At 48.7% G+C, this 18,650-nt stretch overlaps 1 protein-coding gene across 2 annotated transcripts in view; it reads left to right on the top strand.

Annotated features, from left to right (window-relative positions):
• cltca (clathrin, heavy chain a (Hc)) overlaps positions 1-18,650 on the top strand; it is a 43,547-nt gene that overhangs the window by 2,077 nt on the left and 22,820 nt on the right. For both annotated transcript variants that reach the window (XM_064352301.1, XM_064352302.1), the window contains exons 2-6: positions 11,804-12,011; positions 14,955-15,223; positions 15,653-15,814; positions 15,940-16,053; positions 16,506-16,679. In XM_064352301.1, coding sequence (XP_064208371.1) covers positions 11,804-12,011; positions 14,955-15,223; positions 15,653-15,814; positions 15,940-16,053; positions 16,506-16,679 — 927 coding nt within the window. The remainder of the gene's footprint in view (positions 1-11,803; positions 12,012-14,954; positions 15,224-15,652; positions 15,815-15,939; positions 16,054-16,505; positions 16,680-18,650) is intronic.

Genomic DNA, 18,650 nt, shown 5'->3' on the forward strand with positions numbered 1-18,650 from the left:
TAGGTGCTGACTAGTCAATGGTGCGTGAATAATCATTGCAGCTTGTAACTGTCACAAACCTGCCCGTTTCATTGGAAGTTTTCCAGATACGAGCAGACCCGCAAGCTCTTATGAAACACGATTCAACAGGTCTCAATACACGTCTGTCTAGGAAAGCGCAATGCAGTGATGAGTGTTTCGTGAAAATTGAGCATTTTGGCGAAGATCCTGTTATGATATATATTTTAATGAATAGCAATTTAAATTTGAAGTTGCATCTCCTGACTGGAAGTGCATGTCTATGAGAACTGAATTAAGGGAAAAGCAATTGAGGGGATGTCATTATGGATTCATAATGTGTAGTAGTATTTAAATGAGTTGGTTATTGATCTGGAATTATTTTGCATTGAGTCAATAGATTCCTATGCAGTTGCATGTATTATGAATGACATTTTCAGCCATACTGTAAATAATACAATCTGTATGACCATTATATAGATTTTGTTAATAATTTTGCAACTGCTACTGACATCATACATTTACAGCTTCCTGAAATTTATAATTGGATTTTTTATTCTGCTCACTCAGTTTTTCCCATTGATGTTCAGTTCCTATGTTAAGACACACTACCAGAAATATATTTTCATTTGTGTCTTTCCAGTTCACTTTTTAAGCTTTATGTTTTCCTGTTCTGTTTTTTAAGTTGAAGTGGATTCTGTGAAGACTTGGTGTCGAAACACCATTTGTTAGCATTTTCTGTATACACTTAAAATGAATTGACCTTATCTTGGTCATTTCAATCAGTGTTGTTATGTATGAACTGTAGCTTATTGGTAGGAAACGACATAGCCCTGGGCGATAAACTGTGAAGATAATTATTTAATATTTATTGTGGACAATGCCCATAATTTCCGCTGTAAAACATATTGCCGTTCTCTTAGTCTTCTTTTTCTGTGATCATACTACATGAGCGTTCGCAAGCTTTAATAAATCCATGTATGTTTGAAATGGGCTTTGTGGCCTGGCTTTCAGTAGAGTCTGGCCTGAAGTTGCACTTCATTCATGTGGAAAATGAGGAACATAACTTGAAAGTCACAGTTGTACCTTACTCGGTTGCAAATAAATACAGTTATAGGCTGTGTTTAAAGTGCTTTTGGGTTTTTTTTTTTTTTTTTTAACATGGCCGCTACAGAGTGCAAGAGTAGGACTCTGTAATGGCCCTTGTCTTTTGAATTATAGTGTGGAATAAATCGGAGTCTGAATCTTTTTGACGGGTTCTTAATTGCAGACTTGGCATTGTTCTGAGGCAGAAGGGCAAAAAGCAGTTATTGAGCATTTCGTGCGTTCAGATTTCACTTGCCCTATAATTTTGATCTGCAAGGCGGCCTACCCTTTCCCAGTGGACTGTGAGTATTTAAAACGGTAAAAAACTGCATCAAATGTTATTGATGATAGTTGCTCTTTGGAAGTAGGTTAAACTAAAATTATTTGGGATTGTTCAGAAATTTTATATATTTATTAACCTTCGTTTATACAGGGTAGGTTGACTGAGCATGCCCTGTTAATGCTCCACCCCCCCCCCCCAGTTACCCTAACCTCCATCTCTTTGGTCAATGAAATGGATTGTGCCAATTGTCTGGCTTGGGCTGCAGTGCACTGTTCTTACGACGGATTTGCGTAAATATGAGAAGACAAATAGATTTCTGTTGACGATGTCCTTGCCACAGCAAGGTCATTCTGCTGGACGGATCCCCTAAGGGGGTAGACCGTCAGCGTGACTGCGTGCGCTGTGCCTGTTTCGTCCTCGTCATTGGGTAAAAGTGAAATCCGCTCTTTGATTGGCTGCAGATGTTGCCTTTTAGCAAGCTTGCTTAGGCTGCCTGTGTGTTTAGCTTGTGACACTTAAAGTCTTGTAATTAATGACAGATCATTTTACTTAAGTGAGTACTGCTCAGTGCTCAGGTTCTCTCTCTTCTCATTGTGACTTGTGTTTTGACCTCCAGCGTTGGCTTGATTTTAGATTTTGCATCTGTCGATCCTTTGACCCATTGGCATGACAACAGGAATTAAGTGGTTTTTTTTTTTGGGTTCTCCTGCTGTTCATTTGCTCGTGCTGAACAGGGTAACAGCATAAATTTGAAATTGCTGTCACACAGCAGTCTCAAGATTCGAGCGTCAGTCGTGAGATTCAAGGTTACCTTAGACTGCATTGAGCTGTAGTCAGCCTCTAGGTTCAGCTGCAATCACTTATCGGTGTGCTGCAGTTTAATAGCACAGAAATGTCACTGAGACTCTGTAGCAGGCTGTCAGGTCTTCGTGACCTTCCTGTTAGCGGGCGCTCGCCGCGTAAACTCGTTTTCCCACGCTGCCTCTGGGCCTAATCACGACGCCGTTGCCACCCGCAGCGCAGGTCGGTATCTCATCAGACCCGCCGTGGCTCGGAGGCTGTGTGAAACGCGACGTCACGGAGACGGTCGTGATGTTGGCCCTGCAGCCTCTCCGTGTGAAAGGAGGTTCACGGCAAATCCAGACGCGCTGCCGCATCTGTGAGTGCTCAAAGCCCTCACCTCTTTTCCTCAGTCGTTTCCTCCTGAGCACGTCTCCCACAGAGGACAGGGCTGTGAGCAGAGTTGCCCTGCTAGGGACGGGGCACCTTGATTTGTGCTGGAGTGGCCCTACTGTGCCCTGTATCAGGAACAGGAAGTACCAGGGCTACCTTTTACCATTGAAGCTCTAATACTGTATCGGAGTAGCAATGATGCCTACATCACAGGATCACTGGGTATTGTTGTACTAATCCTAACATGAACATATTGTGATGAGGAAGTGGATGTAGGCGCCTGCCCTGACTCTCAATGGCTCTTCAGAGCTCAGCCCTTTAAAACCGTTAGCTGTGATCTTCTAACAGGGTTCACTTTCGCTTCAGTAATACGGGCAGAAAGAACACGGCCTGTTCTCTGTGAAACTCTGCCGGAGACACTGTGAATGGAACTGCTGCAAACAAAGCGATGTGACATATCGTGTGTAAAGCGTGCCAGAGGGGTTTCCTGGCTCACTTTGCAAAAAATCTGCTGCTCTTGCTCCAGGCTAGGGAGAAAAAAAAAAACGTTACATTTTACTTATCCCTGTCATGAAGGACCTGGATTGTGAAAAGTGTCGGGGGGGGGGGGGGGAACAGAACCACACTCTGTGTCCCAGATGCGTTGTGCAGGAAAGGTGATTGCAGGCCTGCTGCCACGTCACGTTAGGCCATTGAGCACAACTGACCCGACATCCTGGCCTAAGGTGACAGTGGGTATTTTAGCCTCCCTGTTTGAAATGGAAATGGGAACGTAACTGAATATCTGTGCCCGGAGGCTCGTGTGCACACAGGTAGGTAAATACACAGTCCAAAGGGCTGCTAAGGGCAGTATTAGTCTGCAGATAAAGTGGCTAATTGCCTTTATGCTACGCTAACGCTAGCCAGAAGGAAATGAAAGGGAAGAAAAAGGGAACTGCGCTCATGTTACTGAATCAGCCTGCTACCGTGCAAGCTTCTAAATGTCGTCATTGCTTTTTTGACCGAAAGCAATTTTTCCCCCCCACAGTTCCTTGCCGTCTTTAACAATTAAAAACGCATTTGTCAGATTACATCCCATAATTTCCTTCGTTAACCGACCCCGGCCTGAGGAAAGCAACGCTTTCCCAGCGATTTGTTCCGTAATTCATCCATTTTACGGCCGCAATCAACCACAGTCGGCGTTTGACATTTTGCTGTCCCGCAGAAATATTGTGCTGCGTCTAATAATAGGCGCGCGTTTGTCGGGATATGTGACTCCGGTGTGCGCTGCTAAGCCCGCGGAAAGCTGAGTAACCTCACCTGGCCTAATTCACACTGCGCTCATATTGAATGAGCGCGCAGCCCGGTTTACAGTCACTTGGTAAAGATAGGGCAACATAGCTGATGAACCAATAGGAGCCAGCCTAATTCATCAATGAACCACCAAGCGGTGCTGTATGTGTTTATATAGGCCTATGTCATTGTGTAGACTAACCTGCGGGCTAGGCTAGCTCGGCTAGCTCTTTCTACCTGCGCCTTTAGGGCTGCCTGGCTGCTGTTCAGCCTTGGCCGCTTTTGTTGGCGTTCACTTTGACAGGCACCTCGCCCCGATTAAAACTGGAAGCCTTTCCACCACGTTGGTGCAGTAACCTTCCATTTGCAGTTTGTTGTGGTGACTTTTTCAGTGTAGTTGTCTTTAAAAAAAAAAAAAAAAAAAATCATGTTGCTTTAGTCTTTATGGTTAGTTATAATGGATAATGCTGTATTTGCTAAAAAGGAGAGTGGGCAGTCTGCATTCCGCGTGCGTTTCCCCCCACTTTATTCCGATGGGGTCACGGTGCAGACAGTGCCGTGGCAGGAAATCGAACCCCCGGCCGTGGTGATTGGTTAATGGGATGAGCTGGCCGCCGAGCAGACTGCGCCGCGCGGTCTCCGGAGGAGGGCGGCTGTACTGCATTCTTGCAACCGTGCTTCACACAGAACCGCTAAAGCGGCTGAGCTGTGAACTTTCACTTTATAATCCGCTGAGTTTTATCATTTTGTGTGTGTGATTGTGTGTGCGTGGGTGCGTGTGTGTGTGTGGCTGTATGTGTGTGTCTGTGTGTGCCAGTGGCTTTGGCTGTGTGTTTGTGACTGTGTGGCTGTGTGCGTGGCTGTGTTTGTGGCTGTGCGTAGTTGAGTCTGTGTGGCTATTTGTGGAGGGGGCGGGGGGGTGTGGTTTAAAGGGTTTTGTTCAGATTTGTCCCCAAGGTGCACGGTTTTTCTGTGCAGTTGCATCTTCCAAAGTGGAAAGCCTTGAAATGCGCTCTGGAGGAATCCGCAGAGCGCAGAATTCCGCTTCCTTCCCTTTCCCCCCTCCTGAAGTCCTGGCAGGGCGCGCTCTTCCCCGGGCCCTCCGTGGGCGCGTGTCACATGCGGTCACATGGTGGCTTTTTCATCCACTCGCACAATGGGCTGCGCTTCCTGTTACGGGCCAGTGCAGCGCGGCCCTGCAGCCTCAGCACTTTCAGTATCCTTCCTCACGCGCGGAGCCAGAATAGCGCCGTTCTGCTGACCAAGGGGCCAGTTTCCAAGTAGGGCCGAGGAGGGTTAAAATCGGCGGCGGGTTTCCGTCGGCCGTCTGAAAAACAGTTTTTTTTCCCTCGGGTCGCGATATTGGGGGGTGGGGTTGAGTGGGGGCTTGCCTCTGCTGTTGGGAATGCCTGACGCTGCAGAAAGGATGCTGGTGGAAGCTCCGCCGTTCCCAGGCTCGTGCGGCGGGCGAAGTGGGGTGCAGGGGGGTCGGCTTTGCGCGTCCTCCTGCGTCACTCCGCCCCCCCCTCGGCGACTGGTCTCGCGTGATGAGCCCGGCGTGCGCGTGCGGAGCCCCGCCAACGTAGGTGCGCAGCTCGCGTTAGGAAGTGCGGCTGCTCGGCCACGCCTCCCCCATCACTCACCGCGACAGACGGGACGCGACACCCGTGTGAAATGGGCGGAGCCTCTCTCGGCTGTCAGAACCCTTGAGGGGAGGGGAGGGGTGGGGTGGGATACGCGGGGGGGAGGGGCCTCTGACCGGCGGGCTCCTGCAGCTGCCGCGGCTCGCGCATTGTGCGCGGGGGACAGTGATTTAGGTGCGTCACCGCGGCGTGTCACGCCAAAGGCCAGCAAAGGCTACCGAGTTCCCCCATAAATAAGGCCCTCCCCTCCCCGGCCTGCCCTCTTAAAGGGCCTCTGTTCAGCCGATGGGCGTCTGAGCACCGCTGCTGCTAGCCTGGCTCCATGCCTGCACGCTGCCCTGCTGCTTCAGAATGCTAAGCGCTTTGAGATGATTGTCCTCTCGGCCTCGACAATAAACAATCGGGCTGGGCTCGACAATGGCTGCACAGTATAATTCTCAAACTTTTTAGACCAAAAAAAAACTCAAAAAAAAGATGGAGATTTTCATTTGTGTGTGGAATTTTTGATAAGTAAAAAAAAAAAAAAAACGTTTTGCCATCAGAGAGTAATGACTTGCTTGAAAGAGTTTTGCCCATTTCTACAGAATTGTCGTCATTTCCACCGGATGGGTATGTTGAGCCATATTCGGACGTGACCCTTTTGAACTTGACCTGCTGCAGAAGGGCTTTTGGTGTATTCACCAATCACTCTTGGCAGGAAGCAGGCTTGCGAGACGCAACAGAAATTTGCAAGAGACGAGGAAGCTAATTTACATGAGATTGCCGTGATGGATGATTATGCAAACAATATTATTTTGCTTACCTCAGACTGGGAATCGTATGTATGTAGAATCAAAACATTTATGTTTCCGTATTTGCCTACAGCACTGGTTCTTAAACTTTCACTGTCTTCCTGGGGCCCATGAACTCCACATACTAGCATAGCCTAGTGGACTGCGGACTCATTCCGTGACCCACCTCGTACGCTCCCCCGCGACCCGTTTTTGGGTCCCGACCCATGGTTTCAGAAACTCTGGCCTACAGTGGTCCCCGCTCGTCCAAATGAGACTCTTGTTTGTTTTGAACCCCCCCCCCCCTCTCAGTTTAATACAGTGATGTCATTGAGAGAGGCCGCTGCGCGTTCGGGCGACGCGATTGGCCGTCGCGAGCGGGAAGGAATGCGGAGCGCGTGCCGTTCGCCCAGCTGGAGTGGCTGTGGAGCGTTACGAGGGGCTCGGTGAACCCCGTCTGGGTGACGGCTGGGCCGCGCGGGGTGAGAAGGCCCCACTGCAGTTAACGATTTAATTAAACCCAATCAAGACCGTGCTTCATTTGGAGGCTTAAAGCTCGCTTCCCTTCTCCCTGCCTCTCTTCTTCCTTTATAGTGCTGTTGTAATTCGTTTTCCATATTTATAATCTGAGAAGGCAAATGAGTGCTGTATGGTTCAGTACGAGTAGGCTTTATTTTTTAAGGCTCGTGCTCTTATTTTCGTATTTGGAGACCGTGGTCAGCGTGGAGTTCAGCCCAGCCGAGCTCAGGAATGAATCACGTTTGCCTCTGAGCAATTCCAACAGCGTCATAAGTTTCAGGATTAATTAGTGGATATTGCCTTTATATGCTGCTGGTTGCCCCCTGGCAACTTAAAATGAGGTCAGAGATTCCCCAGCCAGTAGAAAATCCTTAGACTGCGAACGTATTGAACGTGATGTCATCAGCACCTTGGCAGATGAGAGTTAACTGCTGGAAAAGTCAGGGATGATTGGTGCCATTTTTCCTTGCTGTGGTGGCAAAACTGTAATTGACAGCAGTTCAAAATGGCTGTTTTCTGCTAATTGGTACAGATCTTTATATTAATATTTCTCACTTTACATTTGACAGTGGAAAAACAAGTATGGATGTTTAAATTGCTGAAAAATAAACGCTATGCTTGTGGTAAATATTATGACTTTAATTTGGCTCTTTTTAAAGGATGGTAATGAAGTTTGGTATGTAAATTCATGGTAGCGTTTCTGAATTTAATTAGTAATTCAATTGCCTCTGTAGAGCCATTTTTCATTTTTGAAAAGGGCAAATTACTTTTGGCACATAAAGGCCATTTCCATTTTTCATCAAATCATTTTACATTTTTATTTTTGTTGTTTATCGGAAGGTCTGAAAACCTCAACAAAAACATGCTCTGTAATAAATTCCAAATGACATAATGGATCAGTGCTGTCCTGCTGGCCAGTGGAACTATAAACCTTCCAGTTCTGTGCAAATTATTGTATGTTACAGCTAAACTGATGCACAGGAGAACATCACTATGTAACTTAACATTAATGGGGTTCTCTTGCCAGGCACAGGACAGTGTTAATCTGTAGAATTTAAATTAAAAAAAAAAAAACAATAAATTTTAAACGTTGGCTTGTACGCAAGTATTTACAACACACTATGACCTCGCATGCCTTATCACTTAAAAAAAATACAAATTACAAGCCCCCAAAGAAATTAAACCCCCTTTTGTTTGAGCAACTTGACCTTGAAGGGTAATGTGATCTTCTTATCAGATTATGACATCCCTCTCCAGGGCAGAAGCCTGGCTGGGTTTTCCTGGTGATGTGATTTGTATTACATCACGGAGGTCTAACTGAATTCCCAGGGGGCCGTGGTGTCTGCTGGTTTTTGTAGTTTCTTTTCAGTCAGCTTCCAGTTGAGGCCTTGAGAACCAGATGTATGGATTCTTTAGCCAGTCAGTGACTTAAATGAACCACTGGTGCTGAGAACACCCTGAAAACCAGCAGATTCTGCAGCCCTCCTGTGTATTACATGAACCACTTGATTCTGTAGTGAAATTAGTGTGATTTTACAGTTTTTTCCTGAAATGTTGAATTTTGTATTAAAATCTTTTTTTTTCCTCCAAAATTTGAGATCATTGAAAAATCGTGGGATTTGCTTCTGACAGACTGTTGTCTTATTACAGTCAGCACAAGTGCTGCTACCTATAGGTTGTATATTATTGAACGTTTGAATCTGGGCAATGTCATTAGCTGACAGTGACTCCTGATTGCCTTTGGCCTGCACTGCTAGGATTCCTCAGCTTAATGCCGTAGGAGCCCCTGCTAGCAGCTCACCAATCACCTGCAGATACCCGTCCCTCAGTGAGGCATGTGCCTCAGCTCTGATTGGTCCTCACTTTCCAGCTATAGTATGTGCAACATGTAATGTTGGAAAATAGTTCCGGTTTGTGGATGAGTGCACCAGAGTCGCGTACATGGTTTAGCTGCAGTACTCCCTGTGCGTGTGTGTTTAGGTGGTGCGAGAGCTGGATGTGATTGGCAGTTCCACGCATGAGAAGAAGGGGGGTAATCTGATGAAGAGGCCCCAGAGGCCATGTTACAAGCATGTGCTACTAAGTGAAGCATGAAGTCCTGTATTCATTTTTTGACAGTTAGTGAGAGTTATCTTCAGATTGGTAGTAGACGGCATGCTAGCCGGATTTTGACTTGAGGACAGTGAATTCTTGACTTAGGCAGCACGTGGCTTTGTGTCCGTTGATGACGGAGATCAGATATATAAAGGGAGGACTACGTGGGATTGGCATGCTTTAAAGAGACGGCAGACCGAATCTCGAAGACGCCCACGCCCACACCCGCGCAGCCACTCTCGAAACGCGCACAATGGTGAGAGCGTGCGGAAAGAATCCGGGCTGGGCCCGGGCGGGGCGGCCTTCTCTATTGACTGATAAAAGGTGCGGACTCTTCCGTTGAGCCTTTCCTGGAAGCGCGGCATGTGTCGGCCGATTAGAATCCTCGCTGGGGAGCGTGGGTAAACCAGAAAGGGGGGGGGGGAGGGTTAGAGCGTGCGCTGACCAGCCTCTGACCCCCCCACCCTTCCAGCCGCACTGCCTGCTCAATTATCTGTGTGAGGCAGGGGGGCTCCCAACACCTGCCAATGCTGAGCACACACCGCTTCACGGGAACAAAAGCCCATCTCTTTTGTCCTTTCAGGCTTGTCCTATATATCATAGCACTATAGGGTGTCATATAATCTTCTCCTTAGCCAACTGAACCTGTTCTCCTGGAGCACTTAAAGTCAATATTTCCCCTTTCCTCTCTTAGCTTCACCATTACAGAGGCCGTCCAACCCTTTTACAACCGTTTGAGAAAGATGGTATTTGTGCACTTCTGGTCATATTGGGCAAAGGTTAATATTTAATGTTTTTTAAATATGGCTATAAATAGTTAATTGTTAAGCACGCCAGATAGGGTTACTGTTTAATGCTTAGGACGTAGTTAGAGTGGAACAGCTTTATTAGTTGTGAGGTTCAGTAGGGGCGCTGTGTGAAGAACTGCTTGAGCATGCATAAAAGATTTTGCTTCAGTTCACAAGTACTGCATTTCTGAAGCCTGTCAGTGTTTTTTTCTTTCCAGTTACCAATTAAGCTAATAAAACCACGTGCAGACTTGTTTTCAAGACTATACGTTAAAGCTTCTAAGGCACAATTAGCTTTTAACTAGCAATTTAGCAAGCAAGCGAATTTCTAATTTAAACATTTGAGTTGTTGGCTAACTTGATAGCTTTTCACAAATGGGCCTAGCTGATGGGGACGACGCGCGTCATCTTGAGACGGCCGGGCAGATGGCCAACTCCGGGAAAGTCACGTTTATTAGGGAAAGAGTCATTACTCGTACCCTCGTAGGATATAGCCACGCTGGTGCTATTTTGAGCGGGTGTGTGTGGGTGCGCGGTGGGCTATCCAGCCGTAACAATAGCCTGTGTTCCCGGTCCTCTCCAGCACAGTCGTAATTAGCAGGCGTTCCCTGTGTTCCCCAGGAGGAGATGCACAGCTTGTGCGCCGGGTGCTGCTGGCCCCTGTGTAAACGCTGGTGACTAACGCCTTGCCCACAGAGCCTACTCTGCATGTCCTGCAGCCCTCCACCCGTCCTGAAAATAAAATCCCCGGGGGTGTGATTAATTACCTTTGCTGGGTTTTTTTGAGCAAAAACGCTGCAGGGCCACCGATTGGCCAAAGAGTCTGCGCACCTTGTTGTGTAAACTGGATGCTGACTGAAGGGAAATGACAAAATACCACCAGAGACTGCGACCCTACAGGACTGGAGTTTGACACCCCTGTAATGATGCCCGTTACAGTGAAACCTGACCTCAAACAGGAATTATTTGCATAACATCGCGGTGCTTTTCACGTAGAACTGACTCGTTTCTGAGTCCTGTCGCAAGAAAAGGTTCAGCTTAGCCCGTTGCCAAACCCCCTCTCCCCCCCCTCCGAGGTAGATTCAGGTGGCCCGTTATTCGAGCCAGCCGAGCGGAAAGGGATGAAGGCATCGCGTTCCTTTCGCCGCGAGCCCCGCTGTGCCCGGCGGAGGACCCGCGCCTCCGAAGCAGCTGGCGTCGTGGCGCTAATCCGCCGCCCGGCGGGCGGGCCGGCTCTCGCTCGCCGTGGGGCTCCGCCCCTCCTCTGCCCCCCCCGAAACGGGCACGTTCTCCTGCGCCGCTGACATGAACCCTAATTCACAAGTGACCTCGTTACCCGCGCCGCGCCGCGCCGATAGCTGGTAAATTAGCGCTGAGCCCGTCGTGTTTTCAGTCCCTCTGCACCCCGTTGCCGATAGCTGTGCGCTCCGCATCCGTTTGTTTTGTGGGAACGGGGGAAAGTCAGGATATGTAAAGCGCCGCGATGTTATGCAAATAATTCCTGTTTGAGGTCAAGTTTCACTGTAACAGGCATTATTACAGCGGTGTCAAAATCCAGTGCTGGAGGGTCGTAGTCTCTGCTGGTTTTTGTCATTTGTTTTTTAAGCAGCAGCTAGTTCAGGCCTCAGAAACAAGGTACGCAGACTCTTTGGCCAATCGGTGTCCCTGCAGGATGTCAGTTAGAGACGCCTGCTTTAGTGTGAGTATTTATGCTCAGCCGTGTCCCAGTCTGACTCCGCCATGTTTGGATTTTCCTGGAAAAGAAATTCCACTGGGACGGAAATGAAATTAATTACACTGAAATCCGTGTGAATTCATATTCTGCATTGAACCTGCTCGCTCGAACTACCCCCTTCCGTCAGTGCTACTGTTCGTACTTGATTAAAGCGGTTGTTGTTTAGTCGTTAGTGTGGCCTCCATGCTGAGTGCTGTCTACGTCCTCTGGCTCCAGAGCTAATTTCACCTCTGGTGGAAATGCCTGTCAGATGATGTCGTACTGATTGATGCGTGTGGGTGGGAATTGACAGTCTTGGAATAGTTTGCTGGAAGACGCAAGCGGAGAACGACCTTTTATAACCGACCTGCTCAACGACGGCGCCTGAAAGCCTGTGTCCAGGCCTGAGCAGCGGTCTCGCACAAAAAGGCCCGTTTTACATCTGACATTCCTTGTCCCTCCAGCTCCAGAACCTGGGAATCAACCCGGCCAACATCGGGTTCAGCACCCTGACCATGGAGTCGGACAAGTTCATCTGCATCCGCGAGAAGGTGGGGGAGCAGGCGCAGGTGGTGATCATCGACATGAACGACCCCAACACGCCCATCCGCCGGCCCATCTCCGCCGACAGCGCCATCATGAACCCCGCCAGCAAGGTCATCGCTCTGAAAGGTGAGCCGTTGCCCCCGGCAACCCCTCAACACCCTCAAAAAGTCCCCAGGATTCCAGTTGTTTTCTGACAGTTGTGTTGCTCGCTCAAGTTCAGGTTCAAAGGTTCAAAGTTTCTGTAAACCTCGCTGTGTACCATCTAGTTTTTAATTTGTTAGTTTTACATGTTTTGTTAAACGTAGCAAGTAAATTTATCGACATCTTCCATTTTATGTGCAAAATACTTTTTTAAATGCTAGTTACGGCCACACTTGTGTTCTCATCTGTTTACATCCACTATGGCTGTTTCCATTTTCTTTTGTAAAGTAGTTTTTTATTGGCCAGTATCTGTTTGTTCTGCAAGACGCACATTTTCAGTTTAACCAGTAGCAAAGTAGAATAATTTGACATTTTTGTCCTGCTGTCATAATTGCTTTGTCTGTTTTTTTTTTTGTTTTTTTCTTTCTTTATTTTTTGTTTCTTTACTGCTTTCTTATGTGTATGCAGACGGTGAGTTAAAATTTACGTACGTGTTGTGGAAGTTACAATCCTGTTTTAAACCTTTAGACCTTTAGTTTAATTTGAATCAATTGTATGATTCTTACAAAGAACAGAGGTAGAGTAGACGTGAGAAAAATGTTAGTCGTAGGAGGCTGAGTATGAGATTACAGACACGTAGGATTTATTTTGTTTTCAGTCATTTCAAAGATGTGCTTACCGCCTACCCACAGATGTAAATTCATTTAACACAGCTTGTATGACAGTGTTGCCTTCACTGAAATTTACATTTCTTAAAATTGCAATGCTTAATTTGGAAAAAAAAGATTTGCTTCATGACCGTAAGTCATGAGTAGAAATTTGCTGTAGTTGGCTTTTTGGCTTTTAAATGACCATATTTATCGATGTGTCTAATCTGACATTTGGGTGAGTAAGTGGATTTTACCAAAATGGAACCTTTTGTTCCTTTATCTATGAGGCAAATATTTTCATAGAGTCTGACTGTGGGATTCATGTTGTAGAATGTTGCACAAAAAAACCATAATTTTGTTAATAGCGAGGCAGACTTAATTTGCTGAGCTCAAACCAGGTAACTGAACAGGATTTAACTTTCACAATCTTTCTAGCTTGAATGTTGGCATTTAAGTTGATTTAGTTGTAAAAGTGATTTTGTATCTGTTTGGGGATGGAAATAATAATGTGGGGATAAACAAATCTCATTTATGCAATTAGTGTTTTCGCTTGCTGTTTGGGCCCCCCTCCCTTTTGTCAGCAAACGTCATGTGAACTCTTAGACTGTTAAGATGTTATTCCAGGCTTCTTAAATTATATTGACGATATATAGCGTATTGTACTTAGTCTTGTTTCTGGTTGTCGAGCAGCATTTTAAAGCAGCTCAACGTCAATAGAAATCCTCAATCCTGGCTAAAGTATTGTTATTGTTATTTACTAGTAAAACACTGCCTTTGGGTACGTGGTGCTGTTATTAGCTTGAATACTGTAGTCGGAGTGCACATTACCTTGTATGACAGTGTTCCATTACAGACACTTATTACAGGGTGTTCAACGACAGCAACATGAATATTTAATCCCGTATGGGCTAGGATAGTTACACGCCACTTAAGTGTTTCGCAAAGGTATAATTTTCTGAAGAAATATCAGACCTTTGAATTCGGTTACAGTTTTAAAAGTTTAGAGAGTCGTTAAGTTCCCTCGTAGATGCTCTGTAGCTGGGGGTGTAGTGGTGGAGGGCCAATCGGATTAGGCCGAAGTCATTTCGGTGGCTTGGTTAAAAGGCAGTTTGATTGGTTTGAATTGGCATAGCGAATGAGTGTGGCTCTGAGAGTTAAGCTGTGTAGGACCCGCTCGCTGCTTGGCCGCTAATGTGATTCACTGGTCCAGACTGCTTGAGTTAAATGCCCTCTAATGTGGGGCCGTCTGTGGATTTTCATCCCTGTGACAGTGTTCTCTGTGTCTTAGTGCCTTTATTTCCTCAAATCTGCATTCAGACTCCAGTCCAGCCTACTTTAGTTTTAGCCTTCCACGCCAAGGGTTTGCAATGAATCATTGACGCTTTGGGGCGTGGCAGTTTGGCCACCGGGGGTCACGCAGCCAGTGTCACGAGAGCTGGGTGAATCTGAGGCCCCGCCCTGTGCGAGTTCCATCTGCAGCTCGCACACGTGCAGTCAGGCTTTTCACTGACGTTGATTCACAACGCTGCACGTGATCTGTTTTGTGGTTTCAAAAAACGAAAACAACCGTGGCAAAAAAAAATCTGGCTAATTTTGTGGTAAATATGCACCCCGTCTCAATCGATCACTGCTGCAAAGTACAGGGATGTTTAACACCGCTGACAATCGCACTAAATTTTTGCTTCGCTTTCGTTAATTTACACATATTTTAAAATCATGGCATTCACCAAATGATTTTACTGTTAAACTTGCAGGTGAGTCCAAAATGTACTTTTATTCATTGTTGGTGATACATTAATCTGACTTGCACAGTCAATTGCAAACCTCTGAATATTTCAAACCGTAATTTTATTGTGCATATTTCTTAAGGTTGAAATATTCATGTAGGTTTTTATCACTTTCCCTGTAGTGCTTTTAGCAGACATTTTGTCTGCGTCACCTTCATCATGTTAGCAGTCTCAATAGGGCCGCCCTACATTTTCTTTACCTGAATGCAGATCTTTGAAACTTAGTGGCTGTCTGTAAACATTTGCTGTGCTTCTGTTTTATTTTTTATATCTATACACCTCCTTGTTGTAGTCTGAAGTCATGGTGTTCTGCCTGATGCACACCTAGCCATGGCTGCCAATATTTCTAGCTTGACTCTTCAAGTAGAATTTGGTGCTGACTGTTTCTCCTCCTGGCCCGGGTGTGTGTGTGTGTTATTATGGGATGTACTTGTCACCAGGGCTTCGTCGCTCACCCTGGTGGCAATAACCTGCTGCCTGTGACTTTTCAGCCGCGAAAACCCTCCAGATCTTTAACATCGAGATGAAGAGCAAGATGAAGGCGCACACCATGACGGACGACGTCACCTTCTGGAAGTGGATCTCCCTCAACACCGTGGCGCTCGTGACGGACAACGCCGTCTACCACTGGAGCATGGAGGGCGACTCCCAGCCAATCAAGGTCTTCGACCGCCACTCCAGCCTGGCGGGCTGCCAGATCATCAACTACCGCACCGACGCCAAGCAGAAGTGGCTGCTGCTCATCGGCATTTCCGCGCAGGTGCTTCCCGCGGCGACGGGGTTGCTCCGAGCAGCCCGTTTTAACCGCTTGTGTGCTGCGCGCCCAGTTCTCGCGCGCTGTCTGTGGCCGTGTGTTTTGAAAGTTACGCGCAGGTCTTCTCTTAAGCCGCTGATCTTTATTCCTGGTCCTGGCGGGCCGCAGGGTCTGCTGGATTCGTTGCTGCTCGCTGCTTAATTGATCGATTAAAACAGTCGATTGTGCAGATAGCTCTCCGCACCTGGTGTCTTGGGTCTGAACTGGCCGCGGGTGTTAAGGCGAAAGCGAAAAACCAGCAGACCCTGCCGCTCTCCAGCACCTGGAACGCAGATCTCCGTCTTAAGCCTCAGGCCAAGGCTGTACTTTGTCACCGCGTACCTGCTGTGCTTATTTATTCGATTTATCTCGTCCTTTTTTTTAAACGAACCGTAGCAAAACCGCGTGGTGGGGGCCATGCAGCTGTACTCGGTGGACAGGAAGGTGTCGCAGCCCATCGAGGGCCACGCCGCGGGCTTCGCGCAGTTCAAGATGGAGGGCAACGCCGAGGAGTCCACCCTGTTCTGCTTCGCCGTCCGCGGCCAGGCCGGCGGCAAGGTGAGGGCGGGACGGGCTCCGGGAACCGGGCGGGGGGGCAGGTCACCGCGTCTCGAACGTCGGACGTTTCGGCTTCACTTTAGACCCCTGCTGTATCCGTAACCCCCCTCCCTGTTCCTGTGTAGTTGCACATCATCGAAGTGGGCACCCCACCGACGGGGAACCAGCCTTTTCCAAAGAAGGCGGTGGACGTGTTCTTCCCCCCCGAGGCCCAGAACGACTTCCCTGTGGCCATGCAGGTGCGTGCCCTTCCTTTAGCCGAGCCCAGAGACTTCCTGCTGGCAGTACGTTGAGCGCGATAGCTCTTGAGAGAAGGTTTGAATCTTAAGCAATCTGCCCAGTGGTGAGTGCATGTTGTTTGTACGGTAGGCACATACAGATCTGTAGCAGTTGTCATAGATTTGTGCTGATACCACTTGATGGAGAGCAGGCTGATGTTAGCATTAGGGCTGGTCAGTTTCATTTCCTTTCTTTGAGACTTCAAGTAAATGCAAACATTTCACTTAAAACATAGCTTCTTGTGATTAATAGTGATATAAATGGGTCAGATTTATCCATGAGGCTTGTGTGAGAAATGTGATTTTACACCTTGACCTTTTCTTCTGAGAAATGTTACACTGATAATCTTTTTCTGGTTGTGACCGAGTGATTTTAGTCCAAACCTGTCTCGTCCCCCATTTTCCCCGTTTAGATAAGCTCCAAGCAAGACGTGGTGTTCCTCATCACCAAATACGGCTACATCCACCTGTACGACCTGGAGACGGGCACCTGCATCTACATGAACCGCATCAGCGGGGAGACCATCTTCGTGACGGCCCCCCACGAGGCCACGGCCGGCATCATCGGGGTCAACAGGAAGGGACAGGTACGCTCGCTCCACCCCCCCCGGAGCCAGCCGAAACGGCGGCCCCGTGCGAGGGGGGGCCGGCGCTTCTCATGGGGGAAACTCGAGCGCCGAATCCCTGTTTTGGTTGTGGGGCTTTAAGGCTGAAAGCCCCAGTCATGCATTAAGTTCCTAATGAAAACATACAGACCCGTAGGTGGTCTGGCCTTGTCCCCACCCCCTCTCCACCCCCCCTAATTTGGGGGAGCTGACTGGATCAGTCGCAGGTGCTTTTGCTTGCAGAGGCCTGTGGTAATCCGTCCTCTTTGTGCTGGCTGTTTTTTTTTTTTTTTAACGGGTGGGCGGTGTTTTCAGAACCTCTGCCATTAGAGAGGATACCGGAAACCTGGCAACCCGACCTCCCCACCCCACCCCTCCTGCCGCGGAGCCTGCTGTCGGGTCCTGCTCGCCCCGAACAGAAGCGGCTCAATCGCGTCTCTCCGCGGAGCTGATGGAGGCGCCGCAGAAATCCTCCTCGAGCCCAATACCCACGGGACGGTTCGCGGAACACCCCCCCCGCCAGTCTCTCAGTAACGAGATTGACATTCGCTAAAACGCCGAGCGTCTTCTCATTATCATCATCATCACCGGCCGCACTTAGCGGACTGCCGCTCATCCTGTTCAGCAAAGCAGACCAGAAGCGGACGATATGTTTTTTAATGGGAGCGCGTTTTAAGATGCGATTAGCGCTACGCGCGAGTAGTTTGCGCGCATCTCGTTAGCTTTCCTGGCCCTCTCAGCGAGCCGGCGGCCCGCGGCGGGAGCGCTTATGAACGCGCTCCCGTGTAAGCGGAGCAGGCCGGGACGCTCCTCCGCTGCGCGTCTTTCTTCGAGGACACCGGATCCTCCGAGCCGATGAATAATTTTCCAGTGCAGCCCAGATGCCCATTAAATATTCAGGGGGGGGGAGGAAAGGCGACCCGGGCCTTGTTTGCTCTCTCTGTGCGAGGGGGGGGGGCGGACCGGGACGCTTTGTATTTTTCCACCGCCGCCTGCGTGCGCCCGTCAGGCACGCGTCCGTTTCAGAGCCGGGATGGCCGCCGGCTCCTGCGTTTCATAAACCCCCAACTCGTTTTAATGGCTTGTTTTATTTTTCGCTTGGCCGGGGAGAGGATTTTTGCGGAGGCGCCTGTCGTCAGCGCTATGTTTGCGAGCTGAGGGGATGCTAACTTCGTTCTGTGGCCTCAAATCAGATTATAACCCCCCACCCCCCTCCCCTCTCCCCCTTCCCCAAAGAGAAGATTTTTTTTCTGAAGGGAAATGGATGTGGTCGGTGTTGATGTAGCGAAATGTGCAATCGAGTCCTCGGATACATTTCCTGCTCAGAATTAGCTGACAAAGTTGCGTGCTGAGAGAGAGAGAGAGAGGAGAGGAGGAAAGAGAGAAAGGGGGAGTGAGAGAGAGAGTGAGCAAGCGAGTGAAGGACACAGTGAGAGAGAGAAGGAAGCAGAGGGAGAGAGAAGGAAGCAGAGGGAGAGAGAAGGAAGCAAAGAGAAAGATTGAAGGACATGGAGAGAGAGGGAGTGTGGGGGGGAGGGGTGAGGGGGGTAGGAGAGCTGCATATCCTCCCTTGCCCCTGCAGCAGCGAGCGACGCGGAGCCAGAATGGCGGCCGCTGTGCGTGCTCTTGGCGCGCGGCGCTGCGAGGTGACCTTGAGATACAGGGATCCCTGGAAATGAGCGCGGCCGCGCGGCTCGCGTCACGTGACCCTGCGTGGGAGGCGCCGGCCGGCGCTGTAATCCGCTTAGGCCTCCGCGCCTTCGCCGCCGCCTCGGCCCGTGACATCATTGCGCGTCACGCGCAGTCTCTGCGTCGCTCGGCTCCTCCTCCTCCTCCTCCTCTTCCTCTCTCAGCCTGCTCTCAGTCACGGCTGAGTTAATACATGCAGCCCTGCTGTTACAGGAGTCATTCGCATTTCGGTGTTCAGGTGGTGCTAAGTGCTCGTTAAGTGCA

Source organism: Anguilla rostrata, chromosome 9, assembly GCF_018555375.3.
Source record: "Anguilla rostrata isolate EN2019 chromosome 9, ASM1855537v3, whole genome shotgun sequence".
Lineage (NCBI taxonomy): Eukaryota > Metazoa > Chordata > Actinopteri > Anguilliformes > Anguillidae > Anguilla > Anguilla rostrata.